Here is a 15,392-nt window from a genome sequence, read left to right as displayed (position 1 = left end):
TGAACAGAGGTGACTCCATGATTGTGATCTAAAGTGACTGTGAACAAGTTGGTGATGGTACTTTTCATCACTGCCGTCAGGTGACTGTGATCCCGACCCACAGAGATTTGGCTTCAGATGACCACCAGCCAGTGTCAGGCTGTAACCACTGGTCTGAGATGTCTTCAAGGTGCAGAGACTGTTGATCACAGCTGACAGCTGAAGTTATTGATCTGCATTATGAGCTGAGGTAGCTGAGATCTGTGGGCCTGGGCTCATCTGGAAATGGAGCTAATACGTGTGTAGTCCCCTTAGATTTGTTTTGTTTAATAAAATATCCTCCCAGGGCCTACAAACGACACAGCCCTGCTCGGCTCCTCACAAACAAGGAGTAGGGATGAAGACTACGTTAGGTCAATGCTCAGAAAACATTACTTGAAATACAAAGCATCTCCCGGGCCTTGAAGCCACGGCAACGCGCACCTTTACCCCTTCACCGCTCCACATCCGGCTTCTGCCCGGTCCTCCCTACCGCCACTACCGGCCCCTAGTGCGCCTGCGCGGAGGCGGGGACGTGGGGAGGTGTTTTGCCCTTTGTTGTGGGCCCCAGTTTCCCAGGACACCGCGCGGCGCTGGGGTGGGGCTATGCAGATAAGGCACTCGGGGGGCGGGGCGGTTGCGGTGGCGTCGGCGGCGGCCGGGGAGGGTCAGTTGGAGGCAGGCGCTCGCTGAGGCAGGAGGAGGGCTCTGGGCCCGCGGCCTGACAGGGACTTAGCCCGCAGAGATCGGCCCCGCGCGCGCGACCCTACACCCACCCACTCATCCACCTACCCACTCCCTGCGCCGCCTCCTCCCACCCTGAGCAGAGCCGCCGAGGATGATAAACACCCAGGACAGGTAACGGCCCGGCCCAGGCTCCCCGCCCCCATCCCCCGGTCATCTGCTTCAGAAGGCCTCCTCCCCCACCACCCAGCGGGTCCCCGCCCGCCCAACGGGGCCCCATCTGCCTCCCACTGGGTCCCTTCTGCACTTCAGCCCCCCAGTCTGAGCCCCAGCCCCGCAACGGGGCCTCCTTCCGTCCTTTAGCCCCTTCCCTCCAGCCCGGCCCATCCCCCTCATCCGGGCCTCCTCCTCCGGTAAAGCCCGGACAAACCCGGATCCAGGCGTCCCGTCAAGTCCCCATTTGCCTTCGTCCCCGCCGAACGGTGCCCCATTCCCCAAACTGGGCTTTTTTCCTCATCCAGGCTCTCCAGATTGTTTCCCATCTTCCCCAAATCGGTCTTCCTCCCCTTTTAAGTCACTTAACCCATCTCTTTGAATCCCTTCCCTAATTCAAATTGCACCCTCTAACCAGACCCTTCTCTTATCACTGCCGCCCCCTCCCCCCCAAGTCAGGCTCCATCCGTCAGTTCTTAATTGTACCCTTTACCCCCACCCATCACCCTCCCCCCCTCTCCTCAGGCCTAATAAGTCTTTACAATGATGCCCAGCTCTCCCCTTGGTCCCGCAGTCTAGCTTCATCTTTTCCCTCCCCTCCTCCCTTGACACCCCTTTTCCGGTTAGGCCCCATTTTCCCTGTCTCCCAACCTCATTCCTTTTATTTCTCAAACATTGTGGACTTGATTCCCATCCTCTGTCCTATTTCCGTAATGGAGTTCCCCCCAACACTCTTCTAAACACTCCTACCCTTTAAACACTTTCTCTCAACTGGAACTCATCTTTACTCTTAATCCTTTCATCTTAACTGAACCCTGTCTTTAGATTATTAGGTCACAGAACTCAGCCCACCCTGCTTCTACTGAAGGCCTACCCCCTTTCCCTGTACCTCTGGTGCCTTCAAGTCAGACCCCATACTCTGGACACTGGGCCTTTGCAAGTTTCCTCCCTCAAAATCTGACCCCAGCCTTCCCCTATTAATTGGACAGAAAGGCTGCACACCTTTCTGAAACTGAGCACCAGTGGTTTTCTAAACTTGCATCACATATACTTCCCACTGGCCAAACTAGGCAGAATTCATCATTTCAATTTTCCTCTCTTCACCTCTCCTCTTTTTCTCCAAGGCAGCCCTTGTCATCCATCTCGCCCTCAAACATATCCCATATTTCTGCCCCAAATGCTTCTTTGAAACTGTTTCATAATTTCCTGATTCCCCACAATCTTTTACCCCAATTGTTTCTTATATATCAGAATGGCTTCCATTTACAATTTGGGTCTAATTCTCTTCCTCATTTTTTCCCTAGACTTGTTGCTGCCCCTGCCAAAATGAGTGTGAAGCTCATTAGTTCCCCACACCAGACTCTTTGTCCCCAGATTTGGCCTTATGGCCTCTGCCCCTCACTTGGGTCTCGTTTTGCAAGTAGATTGATTCCCTGCACATCTTCCTTAAATTGTGCCATGGTCTGTCCAAAACTAGACTTTAGTTCCTCTTACAAACATAGCCTTCTTTATTGCTTTTCTTCACATAGGGCTCTAACTACCACTTAAGGTTCGTCTCAGACTCAGGTTCCCTTCTCACAAAAACGATCTCTAACTTGCCATTTCCAAGTCCTTTAGCAACACCATCCTTAAATATTCCAGCTGGGTTTTCAGCTTTTTTTGTATCTCAGTGTTTCTCAACCCTGGCTGCACATTTGAAAAATCAGTCCCTGTACCCCACCTTCAGAGATCTGGTGTAATTGGCCTAGGGTGGGGCCTGGTTATTGGTATATATTTTTAAAGCTCCCTGGGTAATTCTTTCTAATGTGCAGACAGGGTTGAGAAACACTGCCTCCCCTTCCCCCTAACCGCCCAGAAGACCCTTCCTATCATATACTTTAGTGGGTATCAGCCTTTACTCTGCTGAAAAGGGCTTTTTCTTCAGGGATTTCTTAGCCTTTCTCTCCTAGGTACTGTCCAAAAATACCCAAGATACCCGCAACAGCGTCTTGAATTTTCCTACATCGAGTTACGCAGTTCGCAGCTATTAGCCATTTTCTTCCCTTAGTTCTCCGACTCTTATGTAGCTCCCACACTCCCATTTCTTCCCTACATGCAGAAAGAAAATTCACTCCTCATTTCCTGTTTTGTTATGGTTCTCTTTCACCCATTATCCCCACCTGCCAAGCCCTCTTTACCTACAGTCCCATTTTGTTGTTATATTTTCCTTTTCTGAGACTCTCCATGTCCATTTCCCTTTGCAGTCCCCTCTTTTATTCCATCTTCTCTAACCCAGCCCCTCTGGAGCTGAGGAGGTGGAGGTGGATGTATACTTGGATGGTGCTAGATGCAAAAGCTGTTACTTGTGATAAGGAAGGCTGTGTGTGCTGAGGGTAGACAACAGGTAGGAGAAAGCGCAGGATGAAGTGCAGGGGTGGAGGGAAGCAGAGGAACCTACAGGAAAACCCATGAAAGGGGTATGTGAGATGGATTTTCTTTCCTATTACTTATGTTTTGTTTCCTCAGTGGCGTTCGGAAGGTGGTGTGGTCTCAGCAGGCATTTCCTGGAGTCCTCCAGACTGAACTGGTCTGGGTGCTAAATCCTTTGCCCGCTGAGCCCTGAGCACTTGGGACCAAAACATAAGGGTCTTCACCACCTGTAAGGTTGAGAGACCTGAGTTCTGGTTCTAGCTTAGCCAGCGTGCTTACATGTAAAAAGAGGGGGTTGGGTGCGCTTAACTTGAAGATTCCGTCCAGGTTCCTAAGTGGCAAAACAGGCTTGCTTGTCTCCAGGGCCCTTGCTTAGTGTGCTGGTAATTTGAGGGGTTTGGCTGTATGAAAGGCAGGTGGAGGGAGGAGCCAGCTGCCTGCCAGGGCCTGGGCAGGAGCAAGGACTTGGATCAGGCTCCTCCACTTTGGCCTGGGGGTGGGGTGTTGTGTGCAGTGTCTGGTTTCTTTGAGTTATGGCAATCCTGTTTCCATAGCATGTTTCCCAGCCTCCTCTGGCCTGCCCCTAAGGTTTTAAAAGGAATCCTCTTGGAGCTCTAACTAGGGATCCGGATAAGAGCCAGATATTCTTCCCAGTCAGAGTTCTTGGTGTTTTGTATCTGCCGAGGGGGTAGCTGGCTAGGAGTTTAGCTCCCTTTGGGTGGGGGATGGGCTTTCCAGCTTCCATGGCTCCAGTCAAATACTCTAGAGGTGGAGGCTTGGTTTCCTGGAAGAAATAGTTGCAGAGGAGCAAGACAGTATGTTTTGAAAACAAGGCTCTTCCTTTCCAGTTTCACTCTGATTAGCACCTCCAAAATGTCAAAATTCCCGTGGTAGTGGAGGGAAGGGGACGCCAGTACAAGCATTTTTATTATGGTTTTTGAACATGAGGTTTAAATCCAAGGAAATCAATGATTTTTCTCTCCCTGGATTTGTTGGGGGAGGAGGACAGTCTCAGTCTAGGGCTTGCTTAGTAGCTCGTGACGGTACAGTATGTGGGGAAGAGCTCACCCTGGCTTGATATCCATATTATAATCAGTTTGTGTCTGATGGGCTGTGAGGAAAAGCATTTGGTTCTACAGGTGCTTTTTCTGGGGGATGGGCAGGGCACAAGAGCACATCAGAGCCACCCTGAGCATCTTCACTGAATGGTTCCCTGAATAATGGAATTTCTGTCTCTCTCCCAAAGAATTTGGTTTTGGTTATTCCTTATTTATTGGCACTATGGCTTGTTGGGGGTGGGGTGGTAGGGAGAGCAGGTTTTCCTATGATGTGCCTTCAAGGTCATCCCACAGAGAGAAAGAGACTCCTACTATAGTCAAGAATCCCCCCAAACTGGAGGTATGCTTCGGAAAGCAGCGTGGACTAATAATAGTAATTCCTCACTCTGCCAAGAAATCCAAATTTAGCCTCAGAGCTGCTCAGAAATATAAAAAAGGGGACTGAGGAATGGAGTAGAGGGATGTTACATATGTGCATCTCTAGGAAAAAAAATGAGTAATTCATCCCTTTTTGAAACAGTATGCAGTGTTGATTCAAGTTGGTGCCATGATTTGGAAGGCTGTGAAGCCTCATTGAAAGCTATAGACCAGAAATGGCCAAGTAGGTGAGCAAGAATTTTGTTACTCGAAGTGAACAAAACAGGTAGTTTCCTTTTAGCAACAGAAGAATTAAAAGGCTTTGTACAAGATAAGCCTTATGAAAATTTCCTAGGCCTTTGATACTATATAAACAATGAAGTAATTCTACCCTGGGAAGAGAGGCTGGAACTGAGTGATGAGCTTACTATAAAAACAAGATTGAGGTACTTAAAATGTAAAATTAAGGTCTTATTTTAAAGCATAATGACCTAGCTATCCACCCACCTCTGGTAGCATATGTGGTTGTGCTTACCTTTGGCAGAAGATGTACCAATATCAGCTGTGTAATAAGCAAACCTCAGAGGCACAGATATTCTAGCTGCCACCGTTAAGTGTGTTTCTTGTGGAGAATCAACCAAAACCCAGTTTTGCTTTCAGTCTGTGATTCAGAGTGGTGATGTCATTTTCCTTATAATCGTGCTTAGCAAGTAGACTCCCTTTGGCACACAGAACAGTCCTAGTGAAATGACTTATACCTGGCATCTGACCAGGGCCGCTTTCTCGTATGGGAAGGGAATTGGTAGCTGGAAATCAGCCTCTATGGTCACACTAGACTGGAGGTGGCCATCACCTCCCACCTTTCTTATTTCATTTTTAGCTAAGTGTGATGGCAGCCCTGGATTGGTCCCTCTTTGCATAGGGATTAGTCATCAGAGACCTTCCTAGTCTCAGTAAAAGCAGCTTATGTGAGGGAAGTCAGAGGAGCCTAGAGAGTGTTGTATGAGGCAGGGCCTGAGACAGGAATGGGTCAGCAGGGGTTGAAAAAGAGATGAGGGGCCGGCCTGGTGGCGCAAGCGGTTAAGTGCACGCGCTCCGCTGTGGTGGCCCGGGGTTCACCGGTTTGGATCCCAGGCACGCACTGATGCACCACTTGTCAAGCCATGCTGTGGTGGTGTCCCATATAAAGTGGAGGAAGATGGGCATGGAGGTTAGCCCAGGGCCAGTCTTCCTCAGCAAGAGGAGGAGGATTGGCAGATGTTAGCTCAGGGCCGATCTTCCTCACAAAAAAAAAAAAAGAAAAGGAAAAGGGGGATGAGGTAGAATGCTTGGGAATGTGGTTTTTATGTCTTTTCACTTGATGACACAAGGTAGGTAAGACTAAGGCTCTCCTCTAACCAGGTAATGGAAACCAGAGAGAAAGGGTGCAGACTTGAACAAGGTCAGGCAACTGATTAAAGTGAAACATGATTAAAGTATATCAAGGAGACTATGAATTCAAGTATTTGTTAAATGTAGCTGAATGCAAGTTAGCCACAGAATTACTTTTATATTAAATCTCTATGTAGCAGGCTATATACCCTGTTTTGAGCAAACTAAATATAAAAATCAAAACTGACATAGAGTCAACTGGAAGTGATTCTTTAACAGGAGATCCTTTATCAAGAGATTTGAGGTTACTTCCTTTAAATAGTAAGCTCCCTAGAGATTTAAAAACAGGATTTGAATTATAAAAATTTGATTTACTGGTAACATTCCCCAGGAATACATCTGCTGCATACACTGCCTGTCTGGAGCCAGTGTATGAAATTATAACCTGCTAAGGACATTTCAGACAAGTTTCACAGAATGCTGTAAATTAGAGGCAGCAGGATGTGATATGTTGGTGGCACTCATATGTATCCTGAGGAGTGTTTCCAAGGGCGTGTCTGATAACAACTGAGAAAAGGCACTAACAGATCAGTTCTAATCTCCCATCTCTCTTCCGAATTAACTTGGATACCCTCATTGCCAGCACGGTGTATTTCTTTCTTCTCTTGTAAAAGCAGGACCAGCCTAGCTGGATGTTTGGGTTTAGTCGGATATGTTTGATTCTCCTTAATCAGCCTGATCTTTTCAGCCTCTAGACTGAGCTTCTTAAATCATCCTTTTGGTGGTAAAGATTAAACCATCCTGCCCCCCAGTGGAGAGAGAGCAGGAATGGAAAAAGCTGGGCATTGGAGCCCATAGAAACACACTGAACCGAATATGAAACCTAACCTGGTTTGGATCTTGTGACAGGAAGACTTGGGTTTAGAAGCCACTTCCTCTAGTATTCACTGTTCACTGTTGCTATAATACCATTTTGAACACTAAAACCAATACAAGAAGAGAAAGCCATTGCCAGGCAATTTCATGCCCCTTAATTTCTTTAACCACCACATATATGTACCCTTCCTTTCTCACTTTAGAAATAACAGTTAGGTTTTTTGAAAGAGAAGCAATTTTCCATTCAGAGCAAGTAACTAAAAACAGATCCATTATGATGGATGATGAAGATAATTATGGATTGTGATCTACTATCAACCAAGCTTATCCCAAACGCCAGCTGTTTCTCTTAGGGAGCTGGAACTGGATCCCAAGGTGGGGGCCTGAAACACTTTTCTCCCCCTACTCACACACACACTTTCTTTTTCGTGCAGACGTTGAGGGGGAGGAGGAAAGAGTTTCCAGGATCCTTGTGTGTGAGAGTAGGAAAGTAAATGATTTGTTACCATGGAATAGACTTCTTGCATTTATTTGAAGGGGAGCGAGATCAGGACACCAGAAATATCAGGAGCTTGTAGATTAGTGCTAGACATAGGGCAGGCTCTAGGGATTATTTCTAGGAAGACAAAGGGGATTCTGGACCTAAAAAAAAGAAAACCCACCTTAGTCTGATCTTTTCGGTGGGTTGGCCCCATTGTTTCTGCCATTTCCAAGCAAAAATTAGCTTAGAATCAAGATAGTGGTTGATATGCAGGTCAGGAGTTGAATGTAGCTCTCCCATCAGAAGACTGTTGAGGAATCATTTCTCAGGAAGTAGGAGTCTGAAGTTAAGTGAGTTAGCACCAGAAGTCTAGAACTACAAGAGCTTTGGTGATCTGGTGTTTTGTGAACCCACAATTCTCCTAGTATACAAGGCTACATCTCATCTATCTACCCCAGAGGTTTGCTCAGTCTTTGGCTAGTTCCACTGACCAATACAAGCAAGCCAGCTTTCTCCAGTGGCCCAGCCTTCCTGGTGCTCCAGCAGGAACCTCAACAGAGGCCTGAAGTGGTCACTAGGGAATGGGGAGGGAATCATATCGTATGGGGCATGTGTGCGCCTTTGCTTGGGGAAACCTCCACCCTTGTCTTATTTTTTTCCGGCCTGGACACTATTCTATCCCTTAACACATTGGAAGGGGGATGATAACAGCTCATTATCCCTCCCTAGAAGATAAGTCCCATCTTTGAAAACAGTCAGTAGCGTAGTCCTCTGTCATGCCTCTTGTTCTAGTAGCAGTTGGTGAGGCTGAGTGTGCTGGGTGGGGAGGGGGGAGGCGGGGGTTGAGGATGCCCTGAGGCTTTCCAGAGGAGGCAGGAGGTGGCGCATGTGGTTATTACTCTCAGGTGCTGATGCTGTTCCAGGTCTACTGACACTGCTCTGGGAACTCCATCTCCCAGTGAAATTTCCAAGTGTAATTTCAGGCCCCTGGTTGAAATTCTTGAGAGAAAGAGGAGCCGAGCAAGAGCAGTGATGGGTTTGGGCTTCCTGTCTCAGCTGGAATGCTCATACAGGTCTCTTAGTACTGAGGGTCTTAGTGGGCTGCCCCTTTGGTTATTGTACCATTGCCATGTTAGGTGTGAGTTCAGTTCTTTCACTCTGAGCCTAGTGAAGAACTCTAATCTGGCATGCCATATCATATAAAGCAAAGGACAGTGTGAAGAATGGTGGCTCGCATCATTTTACAACTAGTTTTCAGGAGAAAAAGCCTTGATTTGTAGCATTTGCTGATTTCTGTGGTGTAAAGGCTACCCTGTGGCTTACTGAAGCTACCAACGTGACATCACTAAACACATAGTTGGGAAGAGACGTGCAGTCATATGAGCTGGCTCCAGCACATCAGTGCACCACCCTCCCATATATGTTATCCATTGCATTCCAGCTGCCCCGAGGCTGGTGTGTTGGGGCTGTGGGACAGGCCTATTGCTGAGTCATTGTGTACATGCACAGACAATTTACCTCTTCTCTGTTTCACTTGCTGTTGGCCTGTGGAGTGAACTATGTCTCGGCCTAAGGAACCACCATATCGGATTCAAGAAAGCAGTGGAGCAGATTTAGAGCCCTCTTGGGTCCACCCACCTAAAAATCATGGTGGCAGTAAGGGCACACACCTGGAGGTGACAGGGAGCTCCTTTAGGACCCTTTCATCGTCTGTGATCCATCTGATGATTGGCTTCCTTACTCAGGTCCCAGCATGCATACCTCCTCCCAGCAAAGCCCCAACCCCCCCAGTACACACGCCCCTGAGTGTCCTTTCTGATCATATCAGTATTACCTGAACTCCCAGGCTCAGGTCGTATTCTAGCAAAGAAGGGCAAGGAAGCCCAGCATTTGGTGGCACACCATGGACAAACTCAGATACCATAATACTCTGTACTGTAGTGCACCTCCTCTCTGGGAGCCAAATCCCTGGATTTAATTCAGTTCTTGACTCTAGAGGGATCTGGGTAAGTGATTTCTTGTCCAGTTACTTTGTTTAGATCAGGGAGGAGGCCATCGTTGGAAAAGTGGACTTGGGAGTTCCTCAGGGACTAGGTACCCAGCCCATGTGACTTCCTGAGGCCCATATGCCTCTCCAGCCTGAAATGATTGTATAGGCTTTGCCGTTCAGCCATGTAGGTGTTGAGGCACTGTTGGGGTAAGAAAGGTGTTGGTGGAGGGTACAGGGCTCTAGGCCTAGCAGGCAGACCAGGATCTGGTTCCTGCCAAGGTCTGCCAGCACCACAGAGATTTGTTTGATGTTTGACAGGTGCTCCTCTGGTGAGACATATCCAGCTGGACTCCCTTAGCCTTCTGGGACTCCCTACTCCCTATAGGATGGTGGGTTCCCGCCCTTTAAGAGAGCAGTAGTAGTTCTGAAAGTTGAAGCTGAAAGGACTGGGGCAGTGGTATAGCCTTGGAGCACTTGTTTAGGGGTTGGGGTGGGATGCTGAGTTAAATCTTCAGGTCTTCGTGTTTACTGTCTCACCTTCTCTGTCTCTTGCAGTAGTATTTTGCCTTTGAGTAACTGTCCCCAGCTCCAGTGCTGCAGGCACATTGTTCCGGGGCCTCTGTGGTGCTCCTGATGCCCCTCACCCACTGTCGAAGATCCCCGGTGGGCGAGGGGGCAGCAGGGATCCTTCTCTCTCAGCTCTAATATATAAGGTAAGGAGGACTCGGGGGTGGAAGGCTTGGAGCAGAGCATTCTCAGACTCCACTGAGCTGCTGCTTAAGGGCAGTAATCACTTTCTTTAGTTTTCTCTTAGGCAAGGCCAGTAGGGGGATTGGGAAGGACTCTTTCAACTGAGGCTGCTATATAGCTTTTGGTGAGAACTAGAAGGAAGCTATCAGCACCAAGCAAACACTCTGCCATCTTCTTAGCTTGGTGGTCAGCACTTTAGGGTCCTGAGTGGGAGGGAGAATGGTGGATGGGAGGGGTGCGAGAACTCTTTCTGGTGCTGCTCCTGAGTTTCTCTTGAGAAATACCAAGGGCCAGGAGGAACAGTTTTCCCATTGTCCTTGACCCTTGGGCATTCTGATTTCTCTCCCTGACCAGCCTGATGGGGGTCGGGTGGGGTGGTGTGGAGGTGGGTGGTAAGGAGAAGGTGGCCTTGCATCTCAATCACCTATCACCCTGGCAGCATAGGGCACAGCCCAGGAACTTGAGAGAACCCTGGGAATCTACCACGAGAGTGATCTGTGCTGGGGTGGGCAGCCAGCCCTTTGCTGCCTTTTAATCTCTGTGATTGAGGCCCAGAAGATGGTTTAACTTCTCCCTAAGACTGCCGTTGAAGGGTAGCAGGGTGGCTGAGTGCTGGTCTCTTGAGATTGTGCCCAGGGGAGACAACATGGACTCTGCAGTCCCCCTGGAAGCAAGCTTTGAGTCAGGGAGACCTGGTTTGAATTTTAACTCTGCCATTTATTATCTGTGGAACCTTGGGTCAGTTGCTTAATTGTTCTGGGCCCCTAATACCTTAGATTTAAAATGAGGATATTAATGCCTACCTCAAGTGCTTGTTTTGGTGATTGGAAAATGGGAAAGCATCTTGCACAGTACATGGCACGTAGTGGACACTTGGTAAATATTTCCCTTCCCATCACGCTAGTTTTTAGCCGACATCAACTGGTCTTGATGCCTGATGAGTGATGGCTCCATTTAGCCTGCATGCAGTTCTACATTTTCAGCATGCCCTTCATCCCATGCTACCCTGAGACTGGCCCAACGGGACTCCCAGCACCACCTAGGTTAGGAAGGCTATGACGTGGCCAGAAGTAGTAGTGACCTGGTCCTCTGATCTGATCTCCTCAGGACGAGAAGCTCACTGTGACCCAGGACCTCCCTGTGAACGATGGAAAACCTCACATCGTCCACTTCCAGTATGAGGTCACTGAAGTGAAGGTCTCTTCCTGGGATGCAGTCCTGTCCAGCCAGAGCCTGTTTATAGAAATCCCAGATGGATTATTAGCTGATGGGAGCAAAGAAGGGTAAGGAGCAAGTGCTGGGGAAGGGGAAGGAGCAAACAGGGAAGGAGGTTCCATTCCAGAAAAGGGCCTGTGCTTACTGGGGCTAACAGATGAGTAGGGAGTCTGCCTTCTCCCCTAGCTCTAGGCTTGCCAAGCAGATATCATTTTGTAACCTATTATTTTTAGCCAGTAAAACAGGCCTGCTCTAGGTTATAATTAAAGCAGATAATTATCACATTAACCAAATCCCTGTCATTTAATGGCCCCATGGTTCACTCTTCTCAGCAGACATTAAATCCCCCTTGAGTCACCACACAATGGTGCAGTTGAAAAGGCTGGGAAGCTGAGAGATAACAGTGAGATTTCGATGGATTGGGCAAGGCCCTCCTAGCAGCCAGGTGTGTAAGAAACAGTCCTGAGGATGGAGTTCTCTTGAGTGGCCCCAGCCTCTTGAGGAAATCCTTTTAGGCAGTGTTAGGGCCCAGAGTCCCTCTCAGTGGCAGGTGGTCATTATCAAACTTGGCAACTTTGGAAGATCTCTGAAAAACTGGGTTCTCTTCCTAGGCCCCATACTATTATGTGAACTGCATTAAGTTGGTTAGTGTTAATTTCAGATGAAGAACCCCTATTCCAGGAAGAGATAATTCAATAACATTTTTCTTTGGGATTGTGACTTTTTTCCTTCTAAACTCAGGGTTCCTGGGGTCTTGAAGTAAGAACCTTCCTCCTGGAGCTTCCCTATTTATAATGCTGGCCGTATGCCTCAGAAAGCCCTTTTTTTGGGGTGGGTGGGAAGTCTAGAGAAGTGGTAGTGGGCCTGAGTGGTTTTCTTTTGCTTCTTGCAGATTGTTAGCACTGCTAGAGTTTGCTGAAGAGAAGATGAAAGTGAACTACGTCTTCATCTGCTTCAGGAAGGGCCGGGAAGACAGAGGTGAGGAGTCAAAGCAACCTGAGACCTACTGCCCAGACAGTGGGAAACTGGGGAGGGGAAAAGGGGGCTCCCAGACAGTGGGGGGAGGGGCTCTTGAGCTTGCCATACAAACCCTGGGAAATCATGGGGGGGAGTGCCCATAAGTCCCTTAGTAAAGGCCTAGTGCTTATTTATTCCATCTTTGTCTTGTGTTTTCCCTCCATTTGAGCCTACCCTTGTGTTTCTTATCAGAATCCTTTTTACACTCTTATCTTCTGCAGCTCCACTCCTGAAGACCTTCAGCTTCTTGGGCTTTGAGATTGTGCGTCCAGGCCATCCCTGTGTCCCCTCTCGGCCAGATGTGATGTTCATGGTTTATTCCCTGGACCAGAACTTGTCCGATGAGGACTAACGGTCATAGAGGATGCTTTGCCCAAGAGCCACAGTAGGGGAAGAGGGGAAGTTAGGTAGCCCTGGGACAGAGGAGGGGGCTCCTTGCTGTCTAGGAAAGGACGCTGAGGGGCTCGGGGTGAGGGTTGCCTATTGTGTTCTTGGAGTTGACTTGTTGAAATTGTTTTCCATAAAGAACAGTATAAACATATTATTCACATGTAATCACCAATAGTAAATGAAGATGTTTATGAACTGGCATTAGAAGCTTTTTAAACTGCGCTGTGTGATGTGCTCTATCTAGCCTAGGGGAGGACATTGCCTAGAAGGGGAGGGACTGTCTGGGTCCAGGGGCAAGGCCTGGAGGGCTGTTGGGCAGCACTGTCAGGCTCTGGTTACCCTGCTGTTGGGGTTTTTTTTTTTTTTTGGTTTTTAAGATTTGTGTATTTTCTTTCCTTGCTTCCTGTCACCCCAAGGGTTCCTGAGTATAGGCTTTTCAGCCCCTGGGCAGTGTCCTTGAGTTGTTTTTTTGACACGCCACTGGGGCTTCTCTGTGCATCTGTGTCTGGCCTGGTGAAAGCAGGTCTGACCCCTCCTTTAGAGTTTACTGTTATTCTGGCATTTGGTTAAGCTGGCTTAATCTGTTTAATGTTATCAGTGCATTTTAAATAGGGGCATTGAAGTTCACTCCCACCACCAGGGCTTTTTTTGGGGTGCCTGGGCCTTAAAAAAAAGTAGCCAAACTCCAGTTCTCAAATCAAAGCCAGAAGTTCTTGCTCCTGGCTGCAGGCCCAGGCCCTAAGGTGTCTCCTTCCTAGGGTCACAAAGAGCAGAGAGGAAGAAGAATAGCGGCTCAGGGCCTGGGGATTGTGGGGGAATCTGTTCTTAGGGACTGGATGCCTCTGCCTGGCTGAGCATAGTGCTAACTGCCCACCCTCCCTTTCTAACAGGTTCTGAGTAGTGCCTGAGACCCTGCTCCACAGGGCTTAGGGGTGGGACTGGGGGTGTAGAAGTGGCCTGCCCTTTTCTGTTTTCACTAAACAGCTTGTTCTAAGGGGATAAGAAGAGGGAGTGATCTAGATTGGGTAAGGGGGGGTGGGAGTGCCAGGGAGGCAAGTGTGTTGTGTTTTTGTGTCAATAAACTGATTTAAAGTTGTGGTTGGTCTGGTCTTTATTCCTGTACCAGGATCAGCTTCCTACCACTACTCTTTTAAGTCTAGAGCCTAACCTAGTAGGGGTGTGATACGTGCTTCTCAGGGAAAAAGCTGTAGTGCATCAGGACAGATCAACTGGCCGAGGTCTCTGGGCCCACATTACATTGCAAAATGTGGGGTTGCCAGGACTCTGGGACACATACTGCCAGAGCCCCCTAAAGAGACAGGTCTGTACACATCAGCTTCATCCAGAATAATGGCTATATTCAGGATCCGAGCCATTCTTAGTTCTTCCTTTTGTATAGAAGGCTGGATCCTAAAACCAGGTTTTGGCTTTTGCATGGAGCTGCCCGAAATTCCCGTTCCTGGAGGTGTCCGAAGGAAGCAGCACACACCTTCCCTAGGAAAATAGTTTTCCCTTTTTGGAGCCCAGTGCCCTAAGGTATAGCTGCCATTCCCCTCTCACCACCAGTCTGATGAATAAGCTCTCAGTGGCACTAGAGGCGGCTAGAATCCTCTTCACTTATGTTCTTTTTTAATTTATCACAGGCTTACCAGCATTTGTTTTTCCCTTTTGCTTCCATTTTCCCAAGAGCTCAGCGTGTTCTTCCACCTCCTACAGCTTTGGAACTATCTATCTACTGTTGAGCTGTGGCTGTCCTTAGTTTCTCTGAGTCTGTGGCCCATTTTCACATTGTTCTGTGTGGAGCTTACTTGTGTTTTCATGCTGGGCCACGTTGTTACCCTTGGACTCTACCCAGTATTCATTAGAAGATGTGAACTCAACACCTCCACCCCCCACAGTATTAGTAGAAGGTCTGAGCCTAGAGACATTCGAGTGACATAAGAAGGGCTTGAAGATGTCCACCACTGAGCAGATAACCCCTAGAGGCAGCATAAAGTGACTGAAAAATGGTCACTATAGTGAGATATTTACCACAGAGATCCATGTGGATGCTGACAATGGCCAAGTTAATGTAGGCAGTTTAGGATTCAGATGTTAAAACTCAAACCCAAGGAATCTACAAGACAGGGATAAAGAACCAAGACAAAACTCAGTCCTTTAATTGTCCTCTAAGCTAGCAGAGCAGACAGGAAACACACCTGAGAGTCTGCTGCCATCTGCTGGTGGATCATCTTTAATACAGTCCGAGTTAGGAGGACTGAACTGGAAAACCCAAGTACAGTTAAGATTTCCCTTTCAAAAAGAAAAGCTTTTGCTAGATAAGACCACTGATAGGAAAGAAATCTGGTACCCTAAAGCTGCACTCCAATTAAAAAAGCAACTTAGAAGGTGGACTATTTTGGAGGGTGGTGGAGTGGGATAGGGGAAATAGGTGAAAGGCAAACTAAGTCTAAATTTAAGAACAGGGACATTAAAAACTTTATTCAATAAATACAACAAATAATTTAAAAATATACTTCAATTCCAAAGCCAATTAAGAAAAAGAAGTAGAAAGGGGAAAAAA

General features: G+C 47.9%; 1 protein-coding gene across 1 annotated transcript; it reads left to right on the top strand.

Annotated features, from left to right (window-relative positions):
• Positions 1–677: 677 nt before the first annotated feature.
• On the top strand, positions 678–13,927 carry OAZ2 (ornithine decarboxylase antizyme 2). The gene is given in 6 exon segments (XM_058541823.1): positions 678–876; positions 10,013–10,088; positions 10,090–10,170; positions 11,315–11,490; positions 12,315–12,400; positions 12,661–13,927. Coding segments are annotated over 6 exon segments (570 nt in total). The 5' UTR covers positions 678–856; the 3' UTR covers positions 12,792–13,927.
• Positions 13,928–15,392: the final 1,465 nt, after the last annotated feature.

Source organism: Diceros bicornis, chromosome 5 (genome assembly GCF_020826845.1).
Source record: "Diceros bicornis minor isolate mBicDic1 chromosome 5, mDicBic1.mat.cur, whole genome shotgun sequence".
In the NCBI taxonomy this organism is placed as follows: Eukaryota; Metazoa; Chordata; class Mammalia; order Perissodactyla; family Rhinocerotidae; genus Diceros; species Diceros bicornis.
The sequence above is the reverse complement of the archived record's forward strand: the minus strand, read 5'-3'. Positions and strand labels throughout refer to the sequence as shown.